The sequence below is a fragment of the Xenopus laevis genome, chromosome 9_10S (genome assembly GCF_017654675.1).
Source record: "Xenopus laevis strain J_2021 chromosome 9_10S, Xenopus_laevis_v10.1, whole genome shotgun sequence".
Lineage (NCBI taxonomy): Eukaryota > Metazoa > Chordata > Amphibia > Anura > Pipidae > Xenopus > Xenopus laevis.
In genome coordinates this window covers 90,144,259-90,163,446 of record NC_054388.1, presented here as the reverse complement: position 1 = coordinate 90,163,446, position 19,188 = coordinate 90,144,259, and the positions used below count along the sequence as shown (strand labels likewise).

Genomic DNA, 19,188 nt, shown 5'->3' with positions numbered 1-19,188 from the left:
GTGGAAGGGTAGACTCTGGAAAAATAATTATAGTCAGCTTTTCTAAGCAGAGGAATGAAGTTCTGGTTACAAAACAAAGCTATTACATGAAACAATGTGTAATATAATATTTACCTGAAACCTCCCTCTACTGTTCTAAAGGAAACAATAGGCAACGAACAAGGACCTTCTTTAGAATAGGTCAGATATTAACCTCATTGTGCCTGAAGCGCCTCATTGTGGAATGAATGTGTTGTTTTCACCTGTAAATTATTCAGTATAGGGGACAGTGGTGTAACGATAGAGGCAGCAGACCCTGCAGTCACAGGAGGGACAGGGGGCCCAGACTGCATTATTTGCTGCATATAAATCCCCTCCAGTCACTTTTTAAATTTGTGCGCCTATACCACAACACACACAAGCAGGAAGGGGGAAGCAGAGGGGGCTGGCTGCAGGTTTATTGTGCGAGCTGGACCCTTCCAAACTATTTTCTGGGGGGGGGGGCGCAAATGCTAGTTACACCACTGGTTGGGGGTATTACATTATTGTATATGCCCATTGATTTTTAATACACTGGAGTACCTACAAGGGCAGCAGACTGGGTTGCACCATACAGGCTCCTGATACATACATATACAGTTTTTCCAATATATTCTTATTTCTAATACATCTCTACATATTTTCAACAGAATGCAAGTGCTAATGAACTGACAAGGCAAGCAGCAACATTACTGGTTCCAGTGGTAGTTGCCCTGATCAATATGATCATTCCTCTTGTCTACGCCATGTTTTTCCTTGTAGAGAAATACAAGTACCCAAAGCATGAAATCTACGTAGAGATTATAAGGTTTGTGTCAAAAGTTCTAAAGTGTTTCCCTACTGTTTGTATTTTTTTTAATTTATTTAGTACTGCTAATAGACACAGACAGCTCTGTTCCTTAAAACGTTTAAAGGAAAACTATACCCCCAAAATGAATACTTAAGCAACAGATGGTTTATATCAAATTGAATGACATATTAAAGAATCTTACCAAACTGGAATATATATTTACATAAATATTGCCCTTTTACATCTCTTGCCTTGAACCACCATTTCGTGACTCTATCTGTGCTGCCTCAGAGATCACCTGACCAGAAATACTACAACACTAACTGTAACAGGAAGAAGTGAGGAAGCAAAAGGCAGAACTCTGTCTGTTAATTGGCTCATGTGACCTTACATGTGGTTTGTATGTGTACACAGTGAATCGTACGATCTCAGGGGGCGGCCCTTATTTTTTAAAATGGCAATTTTCTATTTATGATTACCCAATGGCACATACTACTAAAAAAGTATATTATTATGATAATAGTTCATTTACATGAAGCAGGGTTTTACACATGAGCTATTTTACTCAGTATCTTTTAATAGAGACCTACATTGTTTGGGGGGTATAGTTTTCCTTTAAAGAACAAATGTGGAACCATTCAATAACAGACTATGAATAAATAAAAAAACAATTGCATTCAAAAGTAAGTACAAAGTCTTAAAAACTGAGATCCCTGCCCAGTACTGTCAAATCTAAAGGTAGGGGCACACGGGCAGATTCAGTCGACTAATCGCCTCTTCTTGGGGGCGACAATCTCCCCGAACTGCCTTCCCCTACCTTGCCACAGGCTATAATGAAAAATCGACAGCGCAATGGCACTCGCGGCACTTCGATTTTCAAAGTCGCCCGAAGTTTCCTTGTGAGGCAACTTTGGGCGACTTCGGAAATTGAAGCGCTGCGAGTGCAATTGTGCTGGCGCCAGGCGAAAATCTCCCTGAATCTGCCTGTGTGCCCCTACCCTAAAGGGGTTAAAGGGTTGGTTCAAAGCTACTTTTAAACTGGCCTTCATCAATTCTTTTTTATATTTTTTTAATTATTTGCCATCTTCTTCTTCCGACGCTTTCCATCTTTCAATTGGGGGTAACTGACCCATCTAAAAACAAATTCTCTGTAAGTCTACAAATGTATTGTTATTGCTAATTTTTATTACTCATCTTTTTACTCTCCTACTCATATTCCAGTCCAAATCAATGTGTGGTTGCTAGGGTAATTTGGACCCTAGCAACCAGATGGCCAACACTGCAAACAGGAGAGCTGCTGAATAAAAAGCTCAAAGTCAAAAACCACAAATAATAAAACATTATAACTAATTGTTGCCTCAGAATATCACTCTATACATCATACTAAAAGTTAATTTAAAGACAAACAACCCCTTTAAAAACACAAATAGAAGGGTAAATAAGTGCTGCCATTTACTCTGATGAGGCATTGCCTAATAAGTTGTTTGTGAACTTGATGTTAGTTAATTTTCTATCACAGGTATGGGATCCATTATCTGGAAACCCATCCAGAAAGCTCCAAATTACGGAAGGGCTGTCTCCCATAGACTCCATTTTATCCAAATAATCCACATTTTTAAAAATGATTTCCTTTATTCTTTAATAATAAAACAATAACTTGTACTTGATCCAAACTAAGATATAACAAATCCTAATTGGAAGCAAAACCAGCCTATTGGGTTTGTTTAATGTTTACATTATTTTCTAGTAGATTTATGGTTATTATTACGGAAAGATCCGTAATCCGTGAAGCCCCAGGTCCAGAGCATTCTGGATAACAGGTCCCATCCCTGTATTATAACATATTTTTCTGTTGTAATGTGTGCCATGTTGTGCCTTGTCAGACACTTTATGTAAAAACAAACTTTGCTCCACGTGTTTGTTTCTTCCATCCATGCTTTGTGTCCCTTCTAGCCATGGGTTGTGTAGTGTAATAAACTGGCAAAACAAAATAACCTTAACCACCGTATTTTCCTAGGAATGTTCTCCTGAAGATTTCCATCATTGGCATTCTGTGTTATTACTGGTTACATTCCGTTGCTGAATCCCAGTCTGAGGTTAGTTTGAACTTTCCAAAGAATTGCATTTCTGTATTGGAAAATATATCGCTGTGCTAACAAAAGAAGCACCACATGTGTATTGTTGTACTGTCATTTACTAAAATAGTTCTATGTAATGTAGTAGATACACCGCATTCCTGTAATCCACTCACTCTGCAGTAATGGTGCTGATCCTCTGCCGACCCGGCATGGTCCCACAGCGACAGCAACTTTTTTGTTAATGGATCCACACACACACAATTTTCTGCAGTAGGGGAAGTGGCCCTTTATTTTATTTTATATCACCACCAACATCAACGTTTCAGGGGGTAGAACCTCCCAACCTGATGAAGGGAGGTTTTACCCCCAGAAACGTTGATGTTGGTGCTGATATAAAATAAAAAAAAAGGGGCACTTCCCCTACTGCAGAAAATCGTGTGTGTGGATCCGTTAACAAAAAGCTGCTATTTAATAAAATAGACCTTTGCTGGATCTGTAACCCTCCTGCTAAATGATAAATAGGGGGTTATTTACTAAACTCCGAATGCAAAAATCACTTTGTGGGTTTTTTTTTCAATAAAATCTGACTTTTAAAAAATCACGAATTTTTTGGAATTTATTAAACCCCGAGGATGGAAAAGTCTGAATCAGAAAATCCGGCATCTCAGACCTGTCGAGGTTGCATATAAGTCAATGAGAGAAGTCCCAATGTTTTTTAGATTTGCGATGGGTTTCGGGCAATACCCCGAAGTTCTCGGGGGAAAATTACGGAAAAATCGTGAAAATTCGGATGAAAAAGTCAGAAAAATTCACGAAAAACTGATTTATTTTTCGGGAAAATGTAATAATAAATAAGCGTAAAAACCCGAGCGGATTTGAGCGGAGTTTGTAGCAGAAAATATTGAGATAAATTCGGACTTTGATAAATAACCCCCATAAACTTCAGTTTCTTTGTAAAGTGGTTCCTGTACGTTTCAGCTATTGTTTGCCACAACTCATGCATAACCAGGTAATGAAAGCTCCGGTCTAAAGTCACATTGCTCTTGCCATGAATTCCTGTCTCCTGTATAGTGAGAATATGCTCCATGTCCACTGTTGTCTGAATCCAGTAGGGTGGCCAGTTTATTCTTTCATAAAGACAAACATGGCAGACAGGGTTCTAGGAGTGCCTTGTCTCTATCTTTCACATTTCTTTATTTAGCCTCTTTTGTAAGAGAAATTTGAATAGGATTAGGAAGGGTTTATTAAATGCACTGTACCTAAAATGACTCACTGCAATATACTATATACTATGTTTATATATATATATATACAGGTATGGCACATGTTATCCAGAATGCTCGGGACCTGGGGTTTTCCGAATAACAGATCTTTCCGTAATTTGGATCTTCCTACCTTAAGTCTACTAGAAAATCATATAAACATTAAATAAACCCAATAGGCTGGTCTTGCTTCCAATACGAATTAATTATATCTTAGTTGGGATCAAGTACAAGCTACTGTTTTATTATTACTGAAAAAAAAAGGAAATCATTTTTAAAAATTTGGATTCTTTTTTTTATAATGGAGTCAATGGGAGACAGACTTTCCGTAATTCAGAGCTTTCTGGATAACAGGTTTCCGGATAACAGATCCCATACCTGTACTGACATATTGTGTGGATTAGAATGCTATAACGGAGAGGTGCCCAAAAGGTAGATCGGGATCTATTAGTAGACCATTAGCTGGTAAACAGTAGACCTTAAGACACTGTCAACAAACAGCTTATCTATATCATCCTCCTATTTCATGCTTTTCATTTAGATATTTATTATGTTAAGAATTATATAAGAAATAGCTGTTTGTTAAATATAGCAATAGAAATTCACTCATAAATCAATATAATATTTAAATTTGTATGTGTATTACTAGCATGTCTGCTTATTAATTGGCAAATGCTTTTAAAACGTTTAGGTTGTTAATTTATGCCATCTTTCTGTACCTGTTATAATGCAGATTTCTGTCTGGCAGAAAGCTCAGTGCAGACGCCTACTGGCCATGATGTAAATGGCAATTGCTAGTATGATACATACAAATGAACAACTTATTAGGTTACAATACATATAAATGCCAAACACACAAACAGTGGTTCTATGTAAAAATAATATTGTAACATGCATATGGCAGTTTGGAATATCTTGCCATAACAGGACACATCAATGAAACATATTTAACTCATTTCCCATCCTGATAAAACTACATATACTTGGGAATCTGTAGGTGTATTTATGAAAGTAACATTTCTCCTCAACTGATCAACTTGTGCCCAGGTGAAAGGGGTGAGGCCTCATTAATGCAAAAAGCTCAGGCATTTAGCTGTTATATTATTTGCAGTCCTTCCCTTGATGTGAATGTTATAAGTACTATATCAATGGCCTACAGAGTCATGTATATTCATTAATGTGCAAATGTATTGTCTGTTCATTATGCAATATTTACGTATATATTTCATTGCATTAGTGCTGGGAATCATTTGTGGGAGAAGACATCTATCGGCTTGTAGTGATCGATTTCATATTTGCCCTGATTGGTTCCTTCTTTGGAGAATTTATAAGAAGGTAAATTGTCTATTCCTGCCATATAGGGTTGCTTTTAAGGGGATCAAAAACCCCTGATCAAGAGGTTTCCTGATAGTATTAATGCATAAGACTTCTGATAACTAAAATACAGCACCTAAATGCAACTAAGAACTTCTCTATCATTATCCAAGTTTACCTTCATGTCTGAATCATATGAGCACTCTTCCCTGAAGCATGCAGTGTCTGGATTCATTTCTAAACTGGACTGGAAAAAATGCAATCAGAGGCAAAGGGGGCATGTTTTTAATGGCATAGGACTGCTGTATCTTTGAAATGGTACAACATAAAGGCTGGTGGCAGACGTGTCGACTCCGGGGAGATTAGTCACCCAGCAACAAATCTCCTCTTCTTCGGGCGACTAATCTCCCCGAAATATAGGCGGGATGGCACTTGGATCGCTTCAGCCCAAAGTTTCCTTGTGAGGCAACTTCGGAAAATGAAGCGATTCGAGTGCCATCCCTCCGACGATTCACATACTAGCCGGCGGGTAGGCATTTCGGGGAGATTAGTCGCCCGAAGAATGCAGTGGCTTCAATACTATTTGCTCTTAACATTATTTATGCTATCTAATTCCTTACCTTCTCTTTGTTTAGAATCATTGGGATGCACTGCTGCAAAAAATTAGGGAGGCCTGAATTTGATATAGCACGGAATGTCTTAGATTTGATATATGCCCAGACACTGGCATGGTACGTAGCGACACAACTTTCTTTGTGCATACCATCTTATAAAGCTGTTAACTTCTTTAATAATAGTAACAATTCTTTAAATGCAAAAAATCTATTACTTTGCAATGTAGGGGAGTTATTTTCTTTTCTCATATTTCATAGGATTGGAATGTTTTTCTCTCCCCTCCTGCCAATAATCCAGATTATTAAACTCTTCATCATTTTTTATGTTAAAAAGGTAAGGATACTTATTGATGGGAAGTCAGGTGATGTATATGGAGTGTACAGTGTATACAGCAATAAACTGTGTTTTTTCCTAGGTGAGTCTGATGATGAACTGTACCCCACCTCGCAGAGCCTGGCGAGCAGCTCAAATGACAACAATTTTCATATTTCTCCTATTTTTCCCATCATTTGCTGGCGTTCTTTGTATGATTGGTGTCACTGTCTGGAGGTAGGAAGATACAAACTTTAAGGGACTTATTTAAAAAAAATTCTGATTTTTTAAGTAAAAAAAGTCTGACCAAACTAGAATCCACAATTTGACCTTATTTATCAACTCGATAAAATCGGTTCGGAAAAAAACTAAAAAAATTGGGTTTTTTAAAAAAAAAACCACATTTTCCGGGTTTTGTGCCCGAAACACTCAAATCTTTTGTGAAATCGCTCGAAAACCCCTACGTTTTTCTGATATTTGGCCGAAACTCAGTGCAGACCATCATATCTTCAAATTTGAAATGGGACCTTTGCCATTGACTTCTACAGAACCCTGACAGCTTGGAGATGGAGTATTTTCAGATTCTAACTTTTAGCAGCCTTGGGGTATAATAAATCACGAAACATTTAAGGGTTTTCTAGTGAAATTTTTTTTCTAGTTTTTACCATCAGACTTTAATAGATAACCCCCTACGTATCTAAAAGCCACAAATAATAAATAAAACATATCCTTATAAGTTGTCCTTAGTGATGTCATATTTTATACATTCTGGTTGTGTAATAATTATATATATATACATATGTTACAGACTGTGCTTAGTGATGTAATTTACATCACAATAAATGCATAAAAATTGTGTAATAAAAGAAATAATACACCCCTTGTTCTATAATATAAAGATATTAGTAGTGACATTGTACTCAACCTTGTGCAGTTTCTTAGTTACTTAGTACCAGTGATTAAAATGCAACCAAAATACACCATATGCCATAGCCATTAGTGAACGTCTTATTATAATTAATGCATATAATATTTTTTTTTCCCAAAGACGACAGCCATCACAAAACTGTGGTCCTTTTCGAGGCTTGGAAACTCCTTATCAATCTATATCCAACTGGGTGTCCTCCTTGACTATATTTGATAACTCACTGTGGGTTGTTTGGATTTATGAAAATATAGTCGAGAGCGTTCTTTTCTTCTACATTCTGACTCTGATTGTGCTGTAAGTACTTCTTACACTCAGGGGCAGATTCACTAAGGGTCGAATTTCGAAGTAAAAAATACTTCGAAATTCGACCCTCGAATTGAAATCCTTCGACTTCGAATATCGAAGTCGAAGGATTTAGCGCTAAACGTTCGTTCGATCGATCGAAGGATTTTTCGTTCGATCGAACGATTAAATCCTTCAAATCGAACGATTCGAAGGATTTTAATTCAACGATCGAAGGAAAATCCTTCGATCAAAAAAAGTTTAGCAAGCCTATGGGGACCTTCCCCATAGGCTAACATTGACTTCGGTAGGTTTTATCTGCCGAAGTAGGGGGTCGAAGTTTTTTTTAAAGGGAAAGTACTTCGACTATCGAATGGTCGAATAGTCGAACGATTTTTCGTTCGAATCGTTCGAATCGAAGTCGAAGGTCGTAGTCGAAGTAGCCCATTCGATGGTCGAAGTACCCAAAAAATACTTCGAAATTCGAAGTATTTTTCATTCGAATCCTTCACTCGAGCTTAGTGAATCGGCCCCTCACTGTACAATGTTTGGATTTATTTGCATTTAGTGTGTACATGACAAGACTCTGATCTGTTGTGCATCAGCTGTGCTCATGTTATAGCCTCCCACCATTGAACATGCTACTCTTTAGTAATGCCCATGTAATAGCCTTCATGCATTGCCCATCTGCAGGCTTTTTAGTAGTGCTCAATTGTTATTGCAAATCCCTCGTACATTTGCTATATTACTGTATTATGCAGAAAGCTGCAAAATATGTAAAAGCCATCTCCTATAGGTACCATATTTAAAGGAATTGTAAACCCTGAAAAATAAAAAACAAGAGCCCTCGTCTTTTGCAATTTCTCTGTAATAATAAACAGTACCTGTCCTTGTATTTGATGATAACTAAGCTGCATAAATACATATTGGTGGCAATGAAAAAGTTGTAAGGTAAGGAAGTTTACTATAAGAAAGACCATTATCTTAATAACCCCAGGTCCCAAGCATTTTGGATAATAGCCTATACCTAGGGGCCCATTTACTTAGCTCGAGTGAAGGAATAGAAGAAAAAATACTTCGAATTTCGAATGATCGAATATGGCTACTTCGACCTTCGACTTCGAATCGAACGATTCAAACTAAAAATCATTCGACCATTCGATAGTCGAAGTACTGTCTCTTTAGAAAATACTTCGACCCCCTAGTTCGCCACCTAAAACCTACCGAGGCCAATGTTAGCCTATGGGGAAAGTCCCCATAGGCTTCCTAACAACTTTCTGATCAAGGAAAATCCTTCGATCGATGGATTAAAATCCTTTGAATTGTTCGTTTCGAAGGATTTAATCGTTCCATCGAACGATTATTCCTTCGATCGTTTGATCATAGGAATAGCGCTAAATCCTTCGACTGATATTTGAAGTTGAAGGATTTACATTCGGCAGTCGAATATTGAGGGTTAATTAACCCTCGATATTCTACACTATGTAAATCTGCCCCCTATTGTATTATCAATAATATCCCTATTCTAGTGGAGCCTAGATTCCCAATGTGATATAAATTTACGTTTGGTCTGCTTTTTATATTTTAGAATAATTTCCTATTTGTACTGGCAAATAATTCAAGGTCGAAAGATTATGGTGAAGCATTTGTACCAGCAAATTGCCAATGTGAGTATAACCAAAAAATATAACTTTTATGTATAAACTTTCCTATAGGTAAAATGTTCATTCTGCATTAGCAATAACTTTGTAATAGTAAACTGGTGCTTTTGTATGTTCCTACCCTTCCTCAAGTTGAAAAAGGGAACTAAGATTTACATTTATATACTCTACATGTGTAATATGCAATATAATATATGAGGGCTGGTTTGTTTTTTCTACCTGGTGCAAGTTATATTGTTATTCTATTAACATTAAGGGGCCGATTCACTAAGGGTCGAATTTCGAAGTTAAAAATACTTCGAAATTCGACCCTCGAATTGAAATCCTTCGACTTCGAATATCGAAGTCGAAGGATTTAGCGCTAATCCTGCGATCGATCGATCGAAGGATTTTTCGTTCGATCGAACGATTAAATCCTTCGAATCGAACGATTAGAAGGATTTTAATCCAACGATCGAAGGAAAATCCTTCGATCAAAAAATCACAGGCAAGCCTATGGGGACCTTCCCCATAGGCTAACATTGACTTCGGTAGCTTTTAGCTGCCGAAGTAGGGGGTCGAAGTTTTTTTTAAAGGGGAAGTACTTCGACTATCGAATGGTCGAATAGTCGAACGATTTTTCGTTCGATTTCGTTCGAATTCGAACGAATTTAACCAATTCGATGGTCGAAGTATCCAAAAAATACTTCGAAATTCGAAGTTTTTTCATTCGAATCCTTCACTCGAGCTTAGTGAATCGGCCCCTAAATATACAATTGTCTTTTTCTTTATTATCTACTAAATATTTGCTATCAGTCAGGGATGGCTGGCATTTAAACATTAAAAATGTGTTTTATTTTATTTCCTTTATGTAAGGTTCTGATTTTATTGTTACAGGAAGGAAAAGATAAATCATTTTTACTTCATGAACTTCGGAAAGCCCAGAGCCTAAATGAAGCTCCAGGCAGGCCCCCATACAAAGCAGCACAAAGACAGGTTTGTCCTTACAAAAGGGAGATGCTACGTGTTCTGTTAAACGGTTTTGTACATACAAAACTTTGAAAGTTCACACAAATCAGTGCTGATTCGGTTTCTTTTTAATATGCAATATATTTGTATCAATATGTAAAAAATAATTACGCAGCTGTTATTGTGTATAGTGTGTAATATGGATTACAGACGGGGGCCTGCTTCCTCTGTAGTATGTGCTCATGCAGTGCAGCGGGGGATAGTTGGCGATGCAGGATCGCTGCGTGGGAAGGTATGCATGGCAGGGGTGTAACTTTGGGGGCCCGGGGCCCCTGCAAAAACAACATTTCTGGGACCCTTAAGAGTTTGAAATTATAACCTTTCTATACTTTTCAGATGCAGTCTTCATACAGAAGTCAGGAAATGCACACTGTAAATGGTGAGTTGGATGCTAAATACACTTTGCTTTAGATTCACAGTTGGCATTCTTATTGGCACTAAATATACATACTTACTGACATTAAAGGGACAAGATACTGACCATTTTTACTTGTAAAAAACCATAGGGGTTGTGCATCTACCCCTGGGCTGCAAGTGCTAGAGCAATGTTATAGTTAAATAACCCAACTGAACACCTGAGCGCCAGGTCTAAACCCAACCGCTTAAGTATAAATTGGAACCAGGCCTAATCTTCTGACATCAGGACACACACTGTGAATCAGAATTCATTTTCTGATATCATTGTCTAATCTGTTACATATGAAGAAAATCCAACTAACAAAGTTCTACCATCTAGCTCAGGGGTGCCCAAACTTTTTGCAACGAGGGCCAGATTTGGTGAGGTGAAAATGTGTGGGGGCCGACCATTCAGCCCGACATTCTTTGAACCATTAACATTAAATTACAGGAATTGAGTAATCGTAGCAGTAATATTTGGGCACATTAGTGAAATGATCTGCCACTTGGTCTATACTGCTGCCTGTGTGCTGAACAGGCCCGGACTGGTAATCTGTGGGTTCGGGCAAATGCCAGAGGGGCCGCTATCTTTAAATGTAAATGGGCTGCTCACCTAAAAATGCAAATTAGATATGTCTTTAATATGTAAATTAGTCACTCACTTTAGAAATGTAAATTAGCTGTCCGTAAGAACTAGCCACAGCTAAACCGATGACTGCATTTGTTAGTATACATGTCAGTACTGGGCGGAACCAGGAATTCTGACCAACTTCAGTTAGTAATACTAGAGTTGCTTGCTATATACCCAATTCCTTATGCTTATTATGATAGGTACAGTATGTTGGCAACAGGAGCTGCAGCCTGTATATGGAAAACTGTGATATGTACCATTAATTGCATGAGGCAGCCCAGTCTTTTCAAGTGTGCCACACTTTGGCCCTATGACACACGTGGCAATTAAAGTCCAATTATCTGCCACGGTGCATGGTCCAGCTGGGGGCACACAAAGGAAAATTTAGAATAAACTGTAAGTATAGGGCCACTAATCCATCTGATAGAATAGTTGTGATAGAAACTAGGGCGAGTTATTTGTTGCAAGGGCCAGTTCCAGCACACAGGGTGTATAATATTGCTGGGAATTATATGCTAAAGGACTCTTAAAATATATATTAATAAACACTAGTTCTAGTTAACCTTGGGGTTGGAAATATATATCATGCTTTGCATGCGTGTGAATACATGGGCTGCTTCGATACTTTTGCCAGGGCTGCTTTTTCCTCCCAGTCCGGCCCTGGTGCTGAAGGAGTTAGCAATAGACACGTACAGGAACGTAGTGACGCCATACTTCTTTAGTTTACTGTACTGGCCCGTCAATACGTCTATTGACACCTTCAGCCCTAAAGAAGTATGCAAAAACAGCGCGTCTCTACGTGCCAGTACGTGTCTATTGCTAACACCTTCAGCACACAGGCAGCAGTATAGACCAAGTGGCAGATCATTTCGCTAATGTGCCCAAATATTACTGCTACGCGATTCCTGATTGCACTGTGCTGGCGGGCCTCATTATTATTCATTTCATGATGGAGGCTGAGGGCAGGTGTAAATTTGAAAACGGGCCGCACTTTGGACATGCCTGATCTAGCTGAACCCCTTCCCAGAAGAGTAAATTATGTTTGGGCAGCTAAGAGATGTTGGAGAGGCAGATATACACTGATATAGCAGATATATATGAATCCATATTGGTGTCAATACAATCCTATTGGGTTTAGTAAATATTTGAATGATTCTTAGCAAATAGATTATGGTGAAATTAGGGAACCATCCCTTATCCGGAAAACCCCAGTCCCAAGAATTTCCGTTAATAGATTCTATACCCAAATCACAAAAATAAGAAATGGTTGCACAAAAAAAAATACTTATTATTTAATTGAAATACTTGGACCTTTGTTTCTTAATCTCAAAATCTTACAGTCACTGTTATTGAATGAATATCTTTGACATATCTGACTGACCTTGTTACAGAACACATTCCACTTGAGCCCAGGAGTGAAAGCATTGGGACTTCAGATGTCCTGGGGCTTGCAATGAGGGCGCGACAACAGGCTGAGATGGAGGAAAGCTCATCGGCACTGAATAGTAGACTCTCAAGCAATAATGATTACCCTCCAGATTCAACAGGACTAGCTTGGAGTTCAAGAAAACAGCAGGACTCAGGCAGGGAGCCATTCTGGAACAATGATAGCCGGTCAGAGGCAATAGCCATGGTTATGAGAGAAAGACAATTGGCTGAAAGAGGACCACCTACTGGTTAATATCCCATGAAACCAACTGATGAAATCTTGGAGAGAAATGTTCTAAGCTCACATGGAGAACTATCCATATAACAAGATACTGTATATGGAAGACAGCTGGCTGAAGGAAATGAATAGGATGAAGCTGCCTGATATGTCCTCAAGCAGATAAAGCCTGTGATGAACAGTGCATGTCTGATTTGTTAATGCCAAATGATAATGCACTGAACTATTTATTTGAAAAGTTTCTAATGTCTAACAATGCTTTATGGCAGTATAGATACATTTGCACAATACTATGCAGTTTACATGTTGTCTTGAAAATAAATATCAGCAAATCTTTTTAATTTCTAAAACCTGCCAAGAGTGAGTTACTGTATTTGCATGTTGTGTGTTTAGTTAGAAAAAGAACAAGATGAATGTATCTATTTAATTATTCTTAATTATATTTCAGTAATGGGATTCCTATGATCTGTTATTAACTCATTATTTGAACTAAATGCATCATCGAATAACAAGCTATAAGTCATGCACTGAGTCCAGAATTGGCCCAAATCTCAGCACTTCTTTTTTTGTTTTGGAAGATAAAAGGCTGGGTAAGTGGGGAACCAGTCCTTCTTAACTTGGCTTTTTGAATAATGACAAAGCAGCTTTTTTAACTGCTGTGGTGCTTCAAAGCAAAACTGAGAAATCAAAATTCCCAATGGCAGTGGTAGCTATGTCTTTTCTGCTGATGGTAGCAGTCTGAATGGATCACAAGGTCTGATTCTCAGCAGGCCAAAATGCAGCCTGGAGTGAAACATTTTGAATTTTCACACAACTTCAGTATTGGATTGGTTTGGATGCAGTGATTGTGGTGTGCTGCAATGTAAAGGTGTTTTAGTTCACTTTTGTGGTTTCCAACATAAAAAAAAACCCGGTGTTGCATGGCAATAAATGCTTGTTTAATTTAAAGTTCAATGAAAAGGGCTTGTGCTAACCATACTTTTTGAAGCTACTTATGTTTCTACCTTCCTGGTTCTTGCTTGGTAGATATCCAGATTACCAGTGCACAGATAACCTGTCTCCATAATTAGTTAGTAAGCGTAAAAGCAAAATAAATCTATATTACTTTAAAAAAAAAACGTAGAAAATATTCATTTTTATTCAAATAAAAGTATTGTCAGAATGTATTTTCAGTATAAGTACTAATGATTGTCCTTGTGTATACAACTGAAAAGAGGTATGTTTTTATTGAAAAAATTGCATGTGGCAAAAGTAAGTATTTGGTGTGTCCCCCTTGTGTAGCAATAACTGCAAATAACGACTCCGAGGAACTTTAACCCATTCCTCTATACAGAACAGCTTCAGCTCTCAGATGTTGGTGGGTTTCCTCACATGAACTGCTCGCTTTAGATTTATCCACAACATTTCAATAGGGATAAGGTCAGGACTTTGACTTGGCCATTCCAGAAAATTCACTTCAATGAGTGGTTCGCCTTTACATTAACTTTTAGTATGTTATAGAATGACTAATTCTAAGCAACTTTTCAATTGGTCTTGATTTTTTCTTTTTTTATAGTTTTTTAATTATTTGCCTCCTTCCTCTGACTCTTTCTAACTTTCTGACCCCATTTAAAAAGCAAATGCTCTGAAAAGGTACACATTTATTGTAATTGCTGGTTGTTAGGGTAGTTTGTATAAAAAACTAAATAACTCAAAAACCACACATAATAAAAATGAAAACCAATTGCAAATTCTTTCAGAATATCACTTTCTGCATCATACTAAAAGTTAATTCAAAGGAGAACAACCTGTTTAATTCTTCTTTAACCATTCTTTGGTAGAATGACTTGTGTGTTTAGGATCATTGTCTTGCTGCATTACCCACTTTTTCTTGAGATCCAATTTATGGACCATGCTTGACATTTTCCTTTAGAATTTTCTGGTATAGTTCAGAATTCATTGTTCCATCAATGATGGCAAGCCATCCAGGCCCAAACCAGAACACTCTGTCAGGAGTCAAGGCGAGTCCGAAGGTAAGAGCCTCCCCCACGCTTCCCACTGAGCTGCGCCCTGAGGGTTGAGACAGGACGTTCCCAGATAAGGAATAGCAGGAGTGCTAGATGAGCCCACAGAAATAACAGTTCGTAATAAGGGCTAGCACTTATCTGCAGGAGACGAAGCGAAGTCTGGAACAGGCCGGGTCATACACAGGAAGGATCAATAAGCAGGTACCAGTTGAGGGAAATCCAGAAGAGTAGTCAGAAAAGCCAAGGTCGAAGTCAGACGAGCAATACAGGAATCCAGGGATAATCAGAAGAGTAGTCAGTAACAAGCCGTGGTCGAAATCAGAATAACATCAGTAATAAACGCTCAGTGTCAGTAAGACGATCACCTCGCACTGGGCCTAGGTCGGAGTGACCTTTTAACCCCAGGACGCATGTTGGCGTCAGAACGCGCGCCTGCGTCAGAACGCGCGCACGTGAATGCACGCCCGCGTCAGAGCGCGTGCCCGCGTCAGAACGCGCGCGCACGTAAATGCGCGCCCGCGTCCAAACACACGCGCGCATCAGGACACGCGCTCGAACCTGCAACAAGCGCCGGAGTGGAAGCACAGGCCTGGGGAGATGTCGGCTCAGCTTGAGCCAGATCTTCTGGATCCCGACACACTCCCTCCACTATGTTTCACAAATGGGATAAGGTTCTTTTGCTGGAATGCAGTGTTTTTCTTTCTCCAAACGTACCGCTCTTCATTTAAGACAAAAAGTTATCTTTTGGCTTTATCTGCCCACAAAACATTCTTCCAGTCTCCTTCTGGTTTGTCCACATAATATGTAGCCAACTGTAGAAGGTCAGCAATATTTTTGGGTGAGAGTAGTGGCATTCTCCTTGCTACCCTGCCATACCACACCATTGCTTTTTGGTGTTCTCCTGATTGTGGACTTTTGAATATCAACATTCGCCAATGTGAGACAGACCTTCATTTGCTTATAAGTTACCTTGGGTTCCTTTGTAACCTCTCAGACTATTAGGTGCTTGCAGTTGGAGTTATGTTTGATGGTGGACCACTTCTGGGTAGGGTAACTATCAAGCTCCGTAATGGGTCCGACTAAATAATAGCCTCCCCTATGCCTCTCACTGGAACTTAGAGCCTGGGTGGGGACAGGAATAAGTCCAGATGAAGAGTAACAGAGGTGCCGGTAGATAGATGTTGGGTAGGCACTTGTAAAAAAGTCAAGTCGAGGTAGCCAAACAGGGATAAGCGGAAATCGTAGTCAAGCCAGGCGTGGGTCAGGAACGGAATCAGCGGTAACAGGGGAAGTCCAATAGAAGAGTCAGAAACAGGCCAATAATCAGGAAACCAATGGATCAGCAATGTAGAATTCAAAGAAACGCTTAGTGTCAAGGCAAGATCACTTCGCAGTGACTTTCAGGCCTTTTACTCGCCGTGCGCATGCGTCAAAAACGGGTGCGCGCCCGCGAACCTCCGCCCGCGCGCGCACAACCTGATGCAACCGCGCCGATGCGCAAACACGCCGCGATCCTTCGCTGGGGCGCAAGTCAGTACCAAGGGACTGACATTGCCCCCCCCGAGGCGCGGCCTCTGGACGGGCCCAGGCTTAGCAGGATAGCGTTTGTGAAACAGCTTAATAAACTGAGGAGAATGAACATTGTTTGCTGGTTCCCAAGACCTCTCTTCAGGAGAATAACCCTTCCAATGTATTAGATACTGTAACTGACCTCTGTGATACCTGGAATCCAAAATTGAACCTACTTCAAATTCTTCAATTCCTTGAATGGTTACTGGTACTGGAGGAGAAGAAGAACAACCAGGAAACGTGTTCTTGACAACCGGTTTGAAAAGAGATACATGAAATACTGGGTGGATCTTGAAAGATGCAGGCAACTTCAGCTTAAAAGCCACATTATTGATTTGTTGAATGATGGGGAACGGACCAAGAAATTTTTGCCCTAACTTCTTGGAAGGACAGTCTAATTTAATATGTTGAGTGGATAACCACACTCGTTCCCCTACTTTAAACCCTGGACTCCCTCTTCTCTTCTTATCGGCAAAAAATTTATAATTCTTTTGTGACACAGTCATAGCTTGTCGGATCTTTTGAAGGTTATTGGACAAAAAAGTAAGTCGATCTTGAAGTACGGGTAGTGTCACCTCTCTAGGAAGGTTAGGTAAAACTTGAGGATGAAACCCATAATTGGTGAAGAAAGGAGTTTCCTTAGTTGATGAGTGTACAGAGTTATTGTAAGAAAATTCGGCAAATGGAAGAAGTTGATACCAATCATCTTGTAGGAATGAAGTGAAACAACGAAGATATTGTTCAAGGGTTTGATTCGTTCTTTCTGTTTGCCCGTTAGTTTCAGGGTGAAAAGCTGTGGAAAAAAGAAGTTTGATCTTCAGAGACTGGCAGAGTGCTTTCCAGAATTTGGACGTAAATTGTACCCCTCTGTCGGAAACAATCTCATCCGGAACTCCATGTAGTCTGATGACCTCTTTAATAAAAACCTCAGCAGAAGGAGTACCAATCATGGGAATGAAGTGTGCCATCTTGGATAGACGATCGACCACAACGAAGATTGTATTAAAGCCTTGAGATGGAGGTAATTCCACAATAAAATCCACTGAAAGTGACCCCCAAAACCTGTCAGGGACTGGTAACGGATGAAGAAGCCCCATGGGTCGACAATGAGAAGATTTAAAACGAGCACATGTCTCACAAGAACGGACAAACAGCCTGCAGTCCTTACTCATCTTGGGCCAGAAAAAAAGGCTTTTGGCTAAATTAATAGTTTTTCTTGTACCTAAATGTCCAGACAGAGGATGACTATGAACAAACTGAAGAACATCCACACGAAGTTTCTCAGGGACAAAAATCTTATTCTTAAAAAAAAGAAAACCATCCTTAGGTTCCAGACTTGGGAAAATATCAGTGGAAAAAGAAGCTTCTTTAACTCTTGACATAAGTTCAGACTGTAACAAAAGGAAGTTCTGAGGTTGGAGAATGGTATGGGTTTGTTCATGAGATTTATTATCTTCACAAAATATACGGGAAAGGGCATCAGCTTTACCATTTTTTGCTCCTGGTCTGTAGGTAATATGGAAGTTAAAACGGGAGAAGAATAAAGCCCACCTAGCTTGTCGAGGCTTGAGACGTTTAGCTGTACGTAGGTATTCTAAATTCTTATGATCAGAAAAAATTAAAACAGGATGTATAGCCCCTTCCAACAGATGTCTCCATTCTTCAAACGCAGCTTTAATTGCGAGGAGTTCCCTGTCGGAAACGTCATAGTTCTTTTCCGAACATGATAGCTTCTTAGAAAAAAAAGCTACAGGGAAAAGAGAACCTTGGGCTCCAAACCTTTGAGAAAGAATGGCACCGACTGCAACCTCAGAAGCATCGACTTCAAGGACAAACGGCAAAGTTGGATTTGGGTGTTTAAGAATCTGTGCTGAAACAAATAGCTCTTTAAGTTTCTGAAATGCAGATTGAGCCTGAGGAGTCCAGATAAAGGGTTTAGAGGAACTGGTTAAATCTGTGATGGGGGCGATGATCTTGGAAAAGTCTTTAATAAATTTTCTGTAGAAATTGGCGAAACCAACAAATCTCTGAACTGCTTTACGATTATCAGGGACTGGCCATTCAAGAATTGTAGAAACCTTCTTCTTATCCATGCAAATCCCTTGATCGGAGATGATGAAACCCAAAAATTCGATGGAAGATTTATTAAACTCGCATTTCTCTAGTTTAGCAAAGAGACCATGAGTACGGAGCCTATTGAAAACTCTCTTCATTTGTATAACATGTTCTTCATAAGATGTAGAAAAAATAAGTATGTCGTCCAAATAAACAATAACGAATTGATCGAGGATGTCTCTAAAACTATCATTGACGAAATGCTGAAAAGTTGCGGGGGCGTTGCATAGGCCAAAAGGCATGACTAAATATTCAAAATGTCCATAGCGAGATCTGAAAGCTGTCTTCCATTCATCGCCCTCTCGAATCCTCACCAAATTATAAGCACCTCGTAGGTCAAGTTTTGAAAATATCTTTGCCCCTCGAAGACTCTGGAAAAGCTCATGAACAAGAGGAAGAGGGTAACGATTTTTGACAGTTATATGGTTCAATTGCCTATAATCAATACATGGTCGTAAAGAGTGGTCCTTTTTCTTGACAAAGAATATGCCTGCCCCAGCTGGTGAAGTGGAAGGACGAATAAAACCCTTCTTTAAA

At 39.2% G+C, this 19,188-nt stretch overlaps 1 protein-coding gene across 1 annotated transcript in view; it reads left to right on the top strand.

The window, feature by feature from the left end:
- tmc5.S (transmembrane channel like 5 S homeolog) overlaps window positions 1-13,311 on the top strand; it is a 49,175-nt gene extending 35,864 nt beyond the window's left edge. Inside the window, exons 12-22 of the mRNA XM_018239119.2 lie at window positions 669-826; window positions 2,826-2,904; window positions 5,386-5,483; window positions 6,098-6,193; window positions 6,335-6,410; window positions 6,493-6,626; window positions 7,438-7,611; window positions 9,188-9,266; window positions 10,137-10,235; window positions 10,605-10,647; window positions 12,687-13,311. Of these exons, the coding sequence (XP_018094608.1) occupies window positions 669-826; window positions 2,826-2,904; window positions 5,386-5,483; window positions 6,098-6,193; window positions 6,335-6,410; window positions 6,493-6,626; window positions 7,438-7,611; window positions 9,188-9,266; window positions 10,137-10,235; window positions 10,605-10,647; window positions 12,687-12,976 (1,326 nt within the window). The 3' untranslated portion in view covers window positions 12,977-13,311. The remainder of the gene's footprint in view (window positions 1-668; window positions 827-2,825; window positions 2,905-5,385; window positions 5,484-6,097; window positions 6,194-6,334; window positions 6,411-6,492; window positions 6,627-7,437; window positions 7,612-9,187; window positions 9,267-10,136; window positions 10,236-10,604; window positions 10,648-12,686) is intronic.
- The last annotated feature ends 5,877 nt before the right edge of the window (window positions 13,312-19,188 follow it).